Source organism: Manis javanica, chromosome 1 (genome assembly GCF_040802235.1).
Source record: "Manis javanica isolate MJ-LG chromosome 1, MJ_LKY, whole genome shotgun sequence".
In the NCBI taxonomy this organism is placed as follows: domain Eukaryota; kingdom Metazoa; phylum Chordata; class Mammalia; order Pholidota; family Manidae; genus Manis; species Manis javanica.
Genome location: NC_133156.1, coordinates 184,261,322 through 184,276,458, shown reverse-complemented (window position 1 = coordinate 184,276,458; position 15,137 = coordinate 184,261,322). Strand labels below are relative to the sequence as shown.

The following is a 15,137-nucleotide window of genomic DNA, read 5'->3' as shown; positions in this document are numbered from 1 at the left end:
GAGTAAGAAATGGTGGTGCTTTTCTTGTTTGGTTATGAAGGCTCTTAATTTCATCAATATGTATCTCTAAGATTCTATCTCTGTGGCAACCCAGAAGAAAATGTACACACTGGGGCAATGATATAAGTTGTTCCAATCTTCAGTTTAGAAATGGCACTGAAGAACCAGGCTGAGAATACAAGAAAAAAGAAACAGTTGAAAAATCCCTTGATGATGACTGACCAGCTAACCCAAGAACTCGAGGTGTGGGCCATTTTCAGAAGGTAGGACAAACTGTCACTACAGAAAAACAAACAGGTAGGAACATCCTTGTGGCCACATGGTAAGTCTTTAAGCATAAGTCATGATCTACCAAGTGCTATTATCAAGAAGATGAACAAAATATGTTAAGGCCACCTAACCTTTTGTTTATGCCAATTCAGAGATGAAATGATTAAGAATATCAAATGCCTCAGGTATTTAACTATCCTTTCCCTTTAACCCCTCGTCTCCGATTAGAGCTGCCCCTCCAAACTGCAGCTCAGTTCCCACATTCTGTGTCTTTGAAGGTCATTTCCTTAGAGATTTAAGAAACCAGAGCATCCAGCTTCTTGGGTCAGGATGCTAGCAGCCTGGATGTTCTGTCCCCCTAGTGGTTCAGACATGCTCCACAGCTTCCTTGAGGGGCCCAGGGCTTCACTTGCACCAGCCAGCCCACAGCCAGTGCCCACGGGGCCAGCAGAGCTGTAAGGCCAGGACTAGGTTCGCTTAAGTTTGGGAGTTTAAGACCTTCATGACTCTGAAAAGGGTATTTAACTGTTGAGGTCCTTCATTTTGAAGGTCCAGACTCCTTGGAGAACATCTTCCCCTCCTCTTACCTATTCTCCATATTCGGCACAGCGAAGAACAGATACTTTTGGCACGAGGACGCCTTAGCCTATCACAGCAATCTACTCAGATGAAATGCCCCCAACCTGTCCCATTACTCTCACACAACCCTGTCAGGCAGTTTTTATTTCCATTTAGGCTCTAACAATGTGAGAATTGAAAAGGGACCTTGAGGAATTCTGATTCCAACTCTCTCGCTTTAGAGGACCCGGGACCAGCTGCTTACCCAAGGCCACAGGGCCAACTGGGGACAGGATCCCTGTCCTCTGACTACCACTCATGACTCTCTTTTCTGCATCATGATGCCTTCTCACCAAAGATGGGATTAGGAAAGAGGAGGAGGGAGACAGACCACTGGGGAAGGAAAAGCAAGGTAGACTCAGATATCTGTCTTGCAAAAAAAAAAAAAAAAAAAACCCACAAAATATATAATTATAAAAGGCGTATAATTACATCAAGGAATGTAAGAATAGAAATAAGAGGGGGGAAAATCACCCAGACTTCCATTCCACTACTCTAATACAACTGTTCTTATCTTTTTGTACATTATATTTAAATCTCTTTTCAAATATATCATGTGACATATCTTAACATTACCTCATGAGTATTTTCATACTGTTGTACAGACTTTATAACCACGAGTTTTAATGGCTGCACAGTTGAGGTCTTGAATGATTAGGCTGCTTCCATTCTTTTGACAATTATTAATAGACTGCACAAACGCCTATGGCATATGGCCATTTTCCCTCTGCAGATTATTGCTTTAAGATGGCTGCAGGGTATTCTTTACATTCATTCACTTGCTTTTCTAGGTAAGTCCTGCCAAGGGTCATCAGAAAAAGTGGCAGGTCAAAGCTGAGGTCTCTGGCTCCTGACTGAAGCACATTCTGCTCCTGTTTTCTCTCTATCCCCTCAATCAACTATCCCTGAGCAAAGTGCTCAAAGTATTTTTTTATTCAAGGAACATGAAGAAGGTTCATAATTCATTCCCAAGAGCGTGAACACTTTTATCCAGGGACAGCAGAGGGGAAGCTCATAAGAAGTGTGGTCCATGGCCAGCGATCATTTCATCTGGATGAGCATTTGTTATTGCTCGACCTCAGATCAGGATTCTTAGCTTGGCTACTGTTAGTTTGTGTGTCTTGGGTAAGCCCTTTCTACCTAGGCCTCAGTGTCCAATTCCACTAAATGAGGGGACTGGATCAGATAATTAAGATCTTAACCAACAATATAATATCATTTTTGAAAACTGTTTTTCCATTAACAAGAACTTTCTCTTGTTAAAAATACAAATAGCTGTCTACCACACGCCTGCAGAAAGACTAAGTTGTTTCAAAAATGAAGGTGTAAAGACACTGAACACACACTTAGCTGAGACTTAAAGAAGACAATCTATTTACGGCACTGCTTCCTTTTGAAGGGATGTAGGTTTTCTGGTTTAAGATGGGCGACAGAACTCTATTAGAAATCAATCCTCAGAAAGATGGTTTCTTACTTTTCCTTCGTTCGTCTAGTAGTTGAACTTCCCTGGGAATAAGAGAGTAACTGTGATACTCTATCAGCTGGGTATGTAAAATGCCTTTTTCTATCACTATAAAACTTTCTATCACTTTCACTCAGAAATATGTGAGTACAGAATTAAGGGACTTATTAGCAGGCAAAGCACAATGTGCCTGAGGATGCTCAAACTGTACCAGACCAATCAGGAAAATACAGGGTTCTCATGCTATACTCAGCCAATATCTAGAAGTGGACATGCCCAATTTCTAAATGATATGATGGCTCAAACAATACTCAGTTGCTCTGGTGCCCAGGGGAATTAGGCCGTGGTAAATGGTCCCAGCAAGCAGGCCTGTGAAGGGTGCTACATGGTAGTCTTAAATGAGGAGACTAATAATGTCATCTAAGACAAAGAACAAACACAGCACTGTCAGTACTCAGGGTGAAGGCGGGGCCCCCATGAACCTCCAGAGACTGGAAAGGCCACAGTGGTCAAACTGCCCCTTGGAGAGCAAATTCTGCCTCAGGCTCTTACTGCTCAACACTGGCCCTCACCGGGACAATGAACAGCTCTTTCTGTCCCCCCTAATTTTAGAGTGTTAAATAAAGTTCACCTTAATCAGTAGCCTAGAATCATTGTTTAAAAATCTCTACCTTCTATAGACTATGTCACCCTGTTCTTGGATATATCAAGAAAAGATCAAATATTTAAACCAGAGGGTGGGGAAGCAGCCCAGCCCTGACCAGAGGCCCCCTTGTCAGCAGCCACAGTTCTACTACCCTCCCTGCACCCCGTTCCGCGCTGGGGCTCCGACCCCTAGCCAGTGCTCACCGCTGGCTCCTGGGCAGGGGCCGGCTGCACCTGAGGCTGCTGCACGGCCGGCACGGTGGGCTTCTGCTGCGGGAGCAGCTGCTGCTGGTGCTGCTGGTACAGGCTCTGCATCAGTGGCTGCTGAGAGCTCCCCTGGGACACCACAGGGAACTGGGAAGTCGCTGGCTGCTGGGCTGCTGGGTGTACTGCCTGAAACTGACCAGGAGCAAGTGGCACGAATGAGGAGGTGCAGAAAAGACTGTTGCAGAATCAGGTTCCATGAACAACGAATTGCAGTGCGGAAGCCAAAGGTAAGTCTTTTAGCTTGGCCTGAAAACTCATGAGGGGAACCTCAGGGCATAACACAGCAGCACCTTCCACTGCCCGGCTGCATCCACGGCCCCTTCCAGCCTCTTGCCTCGCAGACTCACTTCCAGGTGCGTTTCTATGCCTAGGCTTCTATCTGACTACACGTCTTGTGACGCTACACGCTGGAGTGTAAGAGAAGTCCAGCAGAAATCCCTCTTACATAGGGATTTAGAAGTAGCCATGATCAAAATGCTTCTCTACATGAACAGGATGAAGCAATGATGACATTGAAAAGAAAAACCTAAATGTTAACCCAGCTATTAAGAGTCATCTCAAGCTTCCCTGAAAATTATCTCCTACTAGCTCTATCTTTATTAACTCTCATCTTTAAATATTCAGTTTACTCTATCACACATAATGATATTTATCTTATATTAGTAACTAATTGTCTCAAGTTATATTCTCTTACAAACATCCTAAGGATAGGGACGTCCCTCTACTCCCCACTGCTACAGACCATGCACTAGGCACAAGGGCCTGCTGATGAACAAAAGTTAATACCTACCTGTCTTTGAACATCCCAAACACTGTTACTTAGTTATAGAGTTAACTGAGAAGATACTGTTTGCCTACGCAGGCAAAGTTAAAGGGTTAAAAAGAATCAGAAGTCAATAAACAGCTGCCTAATTATAACTGCAGAATGCTAGAAACAACCAAATGTTTATCAACAGGGGGCTGATTGGATAAATTATGCCAAATGTCCCTAAAAGGAAACACTCTCAAGCTGTAAATAGGAATGAAGACTACCTCTATAAAATCAAGCATGTAAGGGATAGAATTTTGCAGATTTAACTTTGAAACTACGTAATATATTTTCACAAAACAAGATTAAACTAAAAGGCAGTAACTAAAAAGTGAAAGCAAAACAAAGCAAATAAACCTGTTTATACAGTTGGTAGGAAAACGTCCCAGAAAATAATGAGATAAATATTCTAAGGGTGAAAGGAGCAAAAACTGTTAAACTGTTTTTTCTGTTGTCATATTGGTACTGTTGTCCTGAAATTATAAATCAATTAATTAATTATGCTACTGTTACTTAAGGAATCAAGATTTCCAAATGAGAAAAATACAAATATAAAATCTAAGAAGTTTAAATGAAAATCCTAAGATTACAAATCTGAATTAGGAATGTAAATTTGAATTCATGGTATATATTTGATTAATAAAATTAAACAAAATGAAAAACCCAAAATGTATTTCCTAACTGTCCACTGAAAAGGCCTAACGTCAATAACTAACCATTAGCAAATGAATAGTCCTAACACCAAACGTGTGGTCTCTAAATACCATTGCCATTACAAGGAAATGGAGCTCCTGGTAGAGGGATCACTGCTTCCAGCTTAAGGGCAGAATGAGCCTGAAACAGCTTGTTACACTAAATAACAAGGAAACCATTAAAGACTACTGGAGTCACCACCAAAGTACTCAGGAGTCAATTTATAGTGCCACTGGCCAAAGTTGGAACAACTTGAATATCAAAATAATTTTTTAAATGGCAATGTATGGAAACATATTTGACACGTTAAAATCCATGCGTTTGTAATGATCCTAAGCAAAACAAAACAAAACAAAAACCTCACTGTTTACATCTGGGTAATACCAGGAATATTCTGAGTAAACACAGGGGAAGAATTGAGCATTTTTCCTGCCTTTTCTGTAAAAACAGTTCCTCAGTGTAATCAAGTAGTTGATAAAAAAAAGTTCTTCAAAGAAAAATTCCAGCTCAAGTGAAGAAGGAATGCTGGAGTATCATCATTTTGCCATCCCTAATGCATTAGGAGACTCAGGGAATGATCGGCAATGGCTGCTGAGCTGATGGGGAACATCAGATGAATGGATCAGAGAGACAACACCCCATTCACTGACTGATCTGAATATTAATAGAAGAGAGCACAACTAGACATATGGCGTCCTGATGTGATGGAAACAAAAGAAAAAATAATTATCAAACTGAATCAAGTATTGAGCAGGCCTCAGTACACTGGGGACGGAAGAACATACTAAATTATACCACAGGGATGCAATCAGCCAAATCCAGAATGTGGAGAATACCACAGGACCAATGAGCTAGTTTCTTAAAAACTTAAATGGCAAAGAGGAAAAAAACAGGGAGGGGGCACCTACAGATAAAAGATATGTCAATTATTATAAAATGAATATGTTCATAGTAAAAAATGTAGAAAAAAATATATGAAAAGATAATGGACAAAAAAGGTATATCACAACTAAATGTAATAATGTGAACCTTGTTTGTATTCTGACTCAAACACCCAACTTATATCATAAGACATCAGAAAGAAATTAACTGGATATTTGAATGATAACAATAAATTATTATTGCTGTTTTTTTCCCCAGTATGATAATGCTGCTATAGTTACATTAGGAAGTAAAGAAGAAAAGAGTCCTTAAAAAAAATAGCTCCCTTGCTAGCATTCCTCAATCAGGGAAAGAATTCCCCATTCCAACCTGAGATCAGGGTGCAAGTGACCCAGTGATTGTTCCACTACACAATGCTTTATAGTATCTACATCTGTGAGGAGCAACGATGCCATGGTTAATGGCTGGCTGTCTTCCCAGGGCTTCCCAAGGAAGATGCCTATACCAGTGGTCTTTTTCACAGTGATGGCTCAGATATACCAAGAAAGGGTTAGACTGACCACCCTACCTGCTGAGCCTGGGCCTGCTGCTGTGGCTGCTGCTGGTAAAACGTGCCCGCGGGCTGCTGCGCCGGGGGTGGGGGCTGCGGCTGTGGCTGCGGCTGCTGCTTGAGGAAGAGCTGCTGCTGGTGCTGGGGGGTGGCCTGGGCCTGGGTGGGCAGCCCCTGAGCTGGAGCGGAAGGTGGCTGCTGTGCGGTGGCTGGAGCCTGTGGCTGCTTCAGCTGGGCTTGTGGTAGAGGTTGGCTGGGTGGAGGCTGTGTTTTTGGTTGGGGAACACTGGCTAACAGGCCAGGCTGATTGCTGGATCCTGCAAGGAGAATAAATTCCATATAAGCGATCAAAACTCTTCCAGACAAAAATGCTTCCTTTCTTGCCAAAGCAACAAAGAAAGCATGAGAAGTAGACAGATAATCTCGAGATCCATGTGCTCCTCACTGTCTTTGTACCTGGAAGGCCCTTCCTTCTTCTTGCTAAATGATGCGCTTCATGTTTTTCAAAACAAGGCTCACTGCTTGTCTCCTTCGGAACATGTCTTCTCTTACTCACCATCCCATTTACTCAATTATTCCTTTAGTCAGCACCCTGAGCATCCACATATTCAACCAGCCTTTGATGCTCTTGTGTATAAACTTACTGGCATCCTGCAGGACAAACGCATCCTTTGATGTTTTACATTTAAGTTACACAACCCCAGTATAGATGCCAGGCTATTAAGTAGATGGCCGTCAAATTCACTGAAAGCAGTTTCCTGGTAGGAGAAGTGATGGTTAAGTTTAGTTACTTGATAATTTGGATCAATTCTCTTTATGAAACCAAACTCTGTCATCTTATTAGAAACAGAATACCAAAACATGGAGTGGTGACAGATACTTTACGAGACAGAACACCAAAGAAACAATTCCTCTGTGTGAAAAAGAGGCAAATCCTGTTTCTTTAAAGGCAAAGATAAGTATATGAAATAAACAGGTAGGTATGGGATGAATGGACCAAGCCACAAAATCAGGGCCAAGACTGGAAAAAATAGGCTTCAGCGGTCCTGGAGGTCCCCCACGGAAGTCATTGAGAGGCCTCTTCTTTTGCCAGCCACTTGCCATACAATTTCAATGGCAGTTTAACCTCCTGTTCCTCAAGGAAAACCACTATTTTTTGTGTCTCTGGATTTCATTCCTGAAGCAAACTCAGCTTCTAAGACTTCTCTGTTGTTCAGAGTAATAAAAAGGTGTGCCAAGTTTCAAACCAACCAAGTTACTGACCTACAGCCTGAGGTGGGGGCTGAACGGTGGCCCTCTTTCGAGGTGTCAGGGCTGGTTGGATGGGAAGAATTCCTGGGTTTGGCTGAGTCTGCCCAGCCTTAGGCCGCTGGCGGGGTGCAATTGAAGTCTCCGTGGTAGGAATGGGATCTGTCAGTCTAGAAAAAGAAAAGAGAAAAAAATCCATGTTAAGTATGGGGAAACGAGGAGGGATAGACAGAGTACATGATGGATTAGCTTTCTTCCCCACACTCACTGAAACCTTCCAGATCTTAATCAACAGTTCCTAAAAGGTTTTCCACTAGATACATATTACTAGATGTTATAAAAAAGGACTTAATGGGGAAGTAAGTTTTAACACACTGATCAAAATATATTGAGCAGATTTCCAGCAGAACTTTTTGTACATGGAGAACAGAAAGAACACTATATAGAATGCAATGTTTCTCAACCTTATTTGACCTTGGGATCCTATTATCTAATACCTCCTAGCATTTCCCAGAATATACTTTGGGTGATGGTGCAAATAGGGGTTTGAAGCATCTCCGTCAGATGGAGAGGGAACTTCAACTTGATTAGAAATAGCTGTCAAAATGGTCTCTCTCCAATAAAAAAGCATGTAATTGAGAATCCAGTAAGGCAACTAGATAAAATAAGTAAAATAATTCAAGGTAAAGGATTTGGGGAGTATGACAGGAACTCCATTTTCTCCAATACACATGCTTGAGTTCTTCCCATGGTAATAACATTTTTAGCTATTGCATACCTTAAATTTACACAGTTATATGTCAAGTATATTTTAATTTAAAAAATTTTTAGGTGGCCATAGGGTCACCCAGAGTAAAATTCACATTGTCCAGTGGCTCTTGCAATCAGATGAGGCTGTGTGTCTAATTGATAGCTTTACATGGGATGTAAGCACATTGCTATGTGGCAGTTTCCAGAAACTGTAAGAAATAACTAGTGCATGCCCTTTGTCTCTCTTCTTCTTTGGCTACTCCTTCATCCTGTGGCCTCAGATAGGGATGCTGCCATATTGGCCCATGAGGTCACAACCACCAGGATGGTAGAGTTGTGAGCAAGAAGAAGCCTGGGTGCCTCCAGACTTGGTGGAACACAACTGCCATACCTGCCATGGAAAGCTTACCTCCAGGTTTTGTTACTTGTGAGAAAAAAATAAATGTCCACCTTATATAAGCCACTGTCATTCTGGCCTATCTGTAACTCACAGGCAACTCTAATCCAAATGAATATTTGAAGGACTGCTGTGTAGTCCGGTTGTTCCTTGTGATGGTGCTAACACCCACTGGAAAGGTCCATTCATTTAGAGCAGTCCACACAACTGGCTATTACCTAACTCCAATCAGAGTGGTTGTCCTTGAAATTGAACTTGAAGGAGTATAACTGAAGTTTGGCCAAAATAAGCAAGCTTCATGAAGATTTCCAAAATATGGCCAGTATAGCCTCCATGAAATGCAAAACAGGAAACAAAGCTGCCGGCCCCATGTCCTTTACTATGACATATGCCCAAGGTATGTCCATCCTGGACCTTGAGGCTTTTCAAGGGCATCCTGCCAGAAAGACGCTCTTGTGTGGGGGAAAGAACTGGTCATATAAAAACTCTTTCCTTTGAGGAGGCTGTAACCTGGGGAAGGGAGGTGGGAAAGAAGAGGGGATAGATGATGGAGAAGAGAAGAAACGTAAAAGAAAGACCCTCCACGGGCCTGGGAGGCTTCCATAGAAAACCAAATGCTAAGAACTTCCACATTGGACTTCCAAGAGTAATATCTTAGTGACAATGGGATCCAGAGTCAAAAAATAAAAAAACTGTATTCAAGCTTAGCTTTCCATGAACTGCGTGATAACAGGTATGTCACTGAACCTCTTTTAGTCTTGGGTATCTTATGTGTAAAATGGAGAAAATAATACCTACATCGTAAAGCATATGTGAACATTAAATGTGTCAATGACCGCAAAACTGTTTTATAAACTGTAGAGTACTGAAAATATTAGTTTGTATGGACCTCAATATGCTGTGAGAAAATACAAACTTTGAGGCTCAGAGATCCAGCTCTAAGTTGTCCTGTGCGTGTTTTATAAACTGGAAAAACACAGGCAAATCATTTGATGTACAGAGTAGAAAGAGTGTGGGTGCTAGAGTTCTGGTTCTGGTTCATTTCTTAACCGCACATTAACTACCTTTGGCAACTTATAATTCTGAGTGTTTCCTCATCTGTAAAGTGAGAATAACAACCTCATAGATTTGTTTTAAGGAAAGAAGTCATTTATATAAAGTACCAAGTATGTTATCTGGTATATATGATGCCTCAATGAATAGTGGCTACTTTAAAAATAGAGTTAGAAAGAAAAACCAACCTCTTAGGACTGTGGAGCAGATACGAAAATGGAAATGAAATCACTGTGTATTATAGAAAGGACAACTTAGACCCAAACCTCTTGGCTGTGAAGTTTGTGTATTCTCACAGCATTACTGAAGTCCATACAAACTAACAGTATGTGCACTCTATAGTTTATAAAACTGTTCCACAGTCATTGATGTATCTGATGTTCACATTGGCCTTATGATGGAGATATTTTCTCCATTTTTACACAACAAAGTTGTGTAAAATGTTACACTCAAATGTTAGTGGTTATTATCATTTTTACAAATGTGCGGGCTTAATGGGAATGGATCCTTGCTTAGCCTCAGTACATACTATATTTGGGCCTAGTACAAGATGGCCATAAATCAAAACTCAAAGCTCATTAAATCAGCCCCAAAAACAATTCCCAGAGGTCAGTATGGCAGACTTATCTAAGAAATAAACAGACTCCAAAGTAACAACATGGATATAGTTTGCAAAGTTTATTAAAAACCAAAGTCTTACTACTTTAGAGCCACATCAGCAGGCATTCGGGCAGTATTCAAAAATGTTTTAATGTGTAAGCTATTTTACTGTTCTATTAAAATTTACCTATTCCCATCTTGAGTACTTTATTGATACAGAGAATGTGGTAGAAAAGAGGTGTATAAATATCTTCTGAACTGCCCTTGGAATTTGCCATTTGGAAGGCAAGGCTGCCCTGAAGATGTGCCCTGCGGGCCCACAACTACAAAGGGTGCAAAAGCCCAAGTGCCCCAGGCCCTGTGCTGCTGACACCCACCTCTTGTCTGCCCTGAGGCCGCGCTTCCCACAGGCCGCTCCCAGCTACAGGATGTTAGCTCATGCTGTTCCTAGGAGCTGGAGGGGAATTCCTCTGGTAGCTGACTTTGGTTCCAGGATTCTCTGACACCTTTGGTGAACCTTCCTTACACTGTACGGTGGTTTCTGGGCCACTTGCACCCAGTCTTCTTGTCCCTCTCCCTGTCAGACTTACATCACCTTCTGATAGCTCCCCCATCTTTCCCTCCCTATTTTTCTCACAGGGGCATTTCCCCAAATAAAATTCTAGCTTCTTTACTCCTCTCTTGGCACCTATCTGCTTCTTGGAAGACCCTAGGTTACACAGGATGTGATCAGCTAAGATCCACAGGCTCTTCTGCTGTTCATGGACTTGGTGCTTTGACCTGTGGATTCCTAATGTGGTCAGGGCAACAGAAGGTAAGAAAGGGAGGTTGTGGTTGTGAGATTAGGGTGGTGAATGGAGCTAAACAAAGGCCTGAACATTTTAGGACACTCTTGACTATCAGTACTTAAAGTCTGCTGTTGCCACATCCCTGGACCTATTCTCAAGCAAAGAAAACAGCTGTGGAGTTCTTGATTCTCTTTCAAATGTAGATCACTGTATTTCATTACATTCCTCTTGTACTCCCAAAAAACAGTTTCTGCCAAGAGGAGACAGAGCTTGCTTTCCTGTTCTGTGCAACCTCTGGCCGTGGCAGCACAAGAATCAAGAAACACGGGAGTGGCACACATGCTCAGGAGGCATTTCTTACCTGGCCTTTGGCTGGGTCTTTTTTGCAGCTGCCTCACTGGCTTTCACTGGTTCTGGAAGTTTTGCAGGGATGGGAGAGCTCTACAGAATTGAAAGAAAATTAGAAAACAATATCACAGATTTCTTTGTAAACTAACAACCAGCATGACTGGGCTGATGGAAATATACTGGAGTCTTCCGGAATGGCTTCCCAGTCCTGATCTCTAGTAAAGGGAAGGGAAGTTAACTAAAAGTACATCTTATCGGACTCAGGCCCAGTGAGCGAGGCAATGTACCTGAGAAGAGGGTAGCACAGCCTATGAGCAGCACCCTCCTCCCCCGTCATTCTCAACCTTCTCCACCTGGCTGAGGGCCCTGGGGATTGATGTCAGCGTCCTTCTTGCAGCACAGCTTAGAGGTGATGTTATGGAAGGAACGGGAAGGAATAGTTATGTCTGTAACCGGTATTACCATTTAATGCTTCCAATTATATTTCACATTATTTATTTTATGAATGGAGAAGTGGGATAGCAAAAGAAAGCATGGCCATGGTAGGTTGCTGTACAGTATTCTTCATTTTCATCTGGGAAATCCAACAAATGGATACTAGAAATAAGACTGCTTCCAGGAGGGACCTCCCAGTCCTTGATGTTTCCAGGTGAGGGGATTTTCTGTGAAAAGATTTCTCCTGCTTTCTCGTCCACTCTCCAAGCAGTCCTCTCCCAAGGGAGAAGGGTGATTGATTTGACTGATAGAACTGAGAGGTAAAAGCAAGCTAGCCGGACTTGCCCTGGCCCTCCTTCCTTTAGGGAGGAGTCTGTCTGGCAGGAATCAGGCACTCACTGCTCAGTCACATGGGCCCAATGTGCAGAGACGGACTGGTCAAGCTACATTCTCTGACTCACTCTTATTAGTAATCAAGCCAATATTCTGAGCTCCATATGAATAAGTCCCACATCTGATTCCAAATGCGGGAGGAAAGAAGAGGGTTATTTATCCTCTAGCATGGATTCTGCATCATCCAATACCACCTCTTGAGCTCAAGCTCCAATAGTGGCATCAAAAATTCATGATTGGAGAAACTAACAAGATAACTTCAGAGAAGCACTTATTTGTTATGGCATCCATTAGTAAAACATTCAAAAGCATTGGCTCATGCTGCAACATGAAAAATATGCCAAGACGGCAAAAAAGGTGTTTGCAAGCCCTGTCTTTTGAAAACTGTGAGTACACGGTTTAAGATTACTAAATGTAGAAATACTGCTGTGGCCCGATGTGAATGGGGAAAGTAGAGGAATAGGAGTTATAGATGGCCAAGAGCAGAGGCAAAATCAAGTAAGCTCTGCTGCGAGGAAGGAGAAAAGGGACAAGCAGCTTTTGTTCCAACAAGCGTCGGCTAAGTCCAGAAAAGCCTTGCCTCAGAAAAGCAGCCTGCCTAACCACCTCTAGGTAAATATAACAGGCACATGGCTCTCAGTCAACTGTGAAACGTCAACAAGACAAATGTTGGTCACTCTTTACCAAAGTATTCAACTCAATCCCTAGGGCTTTTTTTTTCAGTGTAATTGCCTCAGTTTAATAATTAAATTCTAAAGGAAAACTCTTTACAGCAATTGCTTCATAGTGAGCTTTGCTTGACTGTCCCCTGCTAGCTGAAGCAAGGGACACCTGGACTCATTAAGGAGCTGATTAACACCCCAGGAATTCTACATGGCAAGTTGGTAATGTTTACTTCCCCTGTAAAGCACCTCTCACCTACCTGTGCGTTCGGAATCGGGCATTCCTTCTTGAGGAGTTTAAAGGAGAAGTAGGAGACCTGGTAAATATCCGGCCTTTTGTCAGGGTCTGGTTCCAACATATACCCTAAGATAAACATATGTGAACTTATTTAATAATACCTAACAGTCACCATGTTAGCTAGGAAGCATAATTCCTCTATTACCAAAATATTGTTCTCGATTTTTATTTCTCACCAAAGCCAGACAGTGCAATCAGTTCTTTTCCTCTCCTCTTAAAAAGGGACGTTCTAACTTTCCTAAAATCTTTCATCTCACAAAGAAACAAAGTTTTTGAATTATAACAAGGATACTTGAAGTTCTTGTGCCTCGTACAGCAGGGATGCAAGCTCTCAATATGAAAATTGCCACCTTCATATTGTGGCATCTAGGAAGTTATAGAGTCCTGCTTCTGGTCTTCTTAGTTTACAATATCTTGCTAAATTAATGATTATTCTTGATGATTATAACTAAAACTCATATTGCAAGAATTTACCTATTATTCTTTTGTTAGAGATATTAGCTGGTTTCCAGTCTAAAAGAAATTGCAAAATAACAAGTATACCTCTACTTTTATCCTGATCTCGAGATCACTTGTCTGTTTCCAAATCCTTTAAGCTTCTGCCCTTTCTGAAGCTGGAAAAATCCTCAGGAAAAAAAACTTCTCAGAAGACATACTAACATGTATATGTATACATACACACAACAATACAAAGCAATTTATTGCTTAAGGAATCAAATGAATACTTTGGACACTAAATTCAGAAAAGACTAATGAGGGGAATAGTCTTGTGAAGGCTTTGCAGAAAATGCAGGACTTGAGCTGGTCCTTGAAGACCGGAAAGATTTTAATTAGTCCAAGGAAAGCAGAGAAAAAAGACATTCTAAGTTGAGAAAAGAGTCTGAGCAAAAATGGACTTGCAGAAAGAAAATGAATGCCTTGTTACGAGAAAATAGAGAAGTGAGAGGTGCAGGGCAAGATTTTCTTGTCAGAGAATACAGGGAAATAATGCCGGGTGAGTGGGGTGGAATCAGAATATGAAGGATCTTTAATGCCATGCCAAGAACCTCAGGCCCTACTATGGGACCACTGGCAAGTCATGAAGTCTACTAACAGGGACTGGATAGAGTGGCACTTATAAGATTAATTTCATGGTGAGGGTGGGTTGGGTTAACTGAAGAGACAGGAAAGAAGCTGGTAGCCAACCACCAGTCAGTACAGGTATGAGCTGACTGAGTGTGTATATACTATGGTGACAGTGATGAGAACACAGAGAATGTAATCAAAATAGGAGAAACTCCAAAGACAGAGTGTCACTTAGGAAATAACAGACTCCTTCCTCTCTCTTGCTGGCCACATGCAAACAAAACCTTAAATTTCACTCAACCAGGCTTGAAGAGTGATGCCAATGATAGAAACTCTATAAAGAGGAGAGGGGAGGTGTACACTGGGAGTAAGAAGGGAGGAGGGCAATGACAATATATTTAACTTTAGACCTGTGAGTTTAGGGTGACCATGGAATCTTCAAGTAGTCTGTAAACTGAAACAGGTCAGAGTTTGGGAAATATGTCAGTGTTACAGACATTCATAAAGAGTAGTTTTTCCTAATATAAATCTGCTACACAAAAGTTAGAAAGAAAAAACATATATTACAAAAAAACTCCTACCATTCTAGTATCTAATTTGGCCACTTTACTGTATTTCCCTCTCATTTACATAGTAGCAACTCTAAAACAGAGATACAGTAGTACCCCCTTATCCACAGGGGATACATTCCAACTCCCCCAGGGATGCCTGAAACCTATGATAGTCCTGAACCCTATATATACTGTGTTTTTTCCCTATATATGCATACTTAAATGTTTTATTTATAAATTAGGCACAGTAGAGATTAATAATAACTAATAATAAAATAGAACAATCATACCAACATACTGTAATAAATGTTATATGAATGTGGTCTCTCTCAAAATCTTATTGTACTGTACTCA

The 15,137-nt window shown here is 41.5% G+C and overlaps 1 protein-coding gene across 23 annotated transcripts in view; it reads right to left on the bottom strand.

Moving 5' to 3' along the window:
- AAK1 (AP2 associated kinase 1) overlaps positions 1 to 15,137 on the bottom strand; it is a 158,911-nt gene that overhangs the window by 45,275 nt on the left and 98,499 nt on the right. For 19 of the 23 annotated variants that reach the window (XM_073212091.1, XM_073212089.1, XM_073212094.1 and 16 more), the window contains 5 exons: positions 13,130 to 13,233; positions 11,393 to 11,472; positions 7,459 to 7,613; positions 6,214 to 6,512; positions 3,200 to 3,394 (listed from right to left, as the gene is read on the bottom strand). In XM_073212091.1, the coding sequence (XP_073068192.1) occupies positions 3,200 to 3,394; positions 6,214 to 6,512; positions 7,459 to 7,613; positions 11,393 to 11,472; positions 13,130 to 13,233 (833 nt within the window). The remainder of the gene's footprint in view (positions 1 to 3,199; positions 3,395 to 6,213; positions 6,513 to 7,458; positions 7,614 to 11,392; positions 11,473 to 13,129; positions 13,234 to 15,137) is intronic. The other 4 variants (XM_073212099.1, XM_073212110.1, XM_073212147.1 and 1 more) reach the window with 1 other exon arrangement.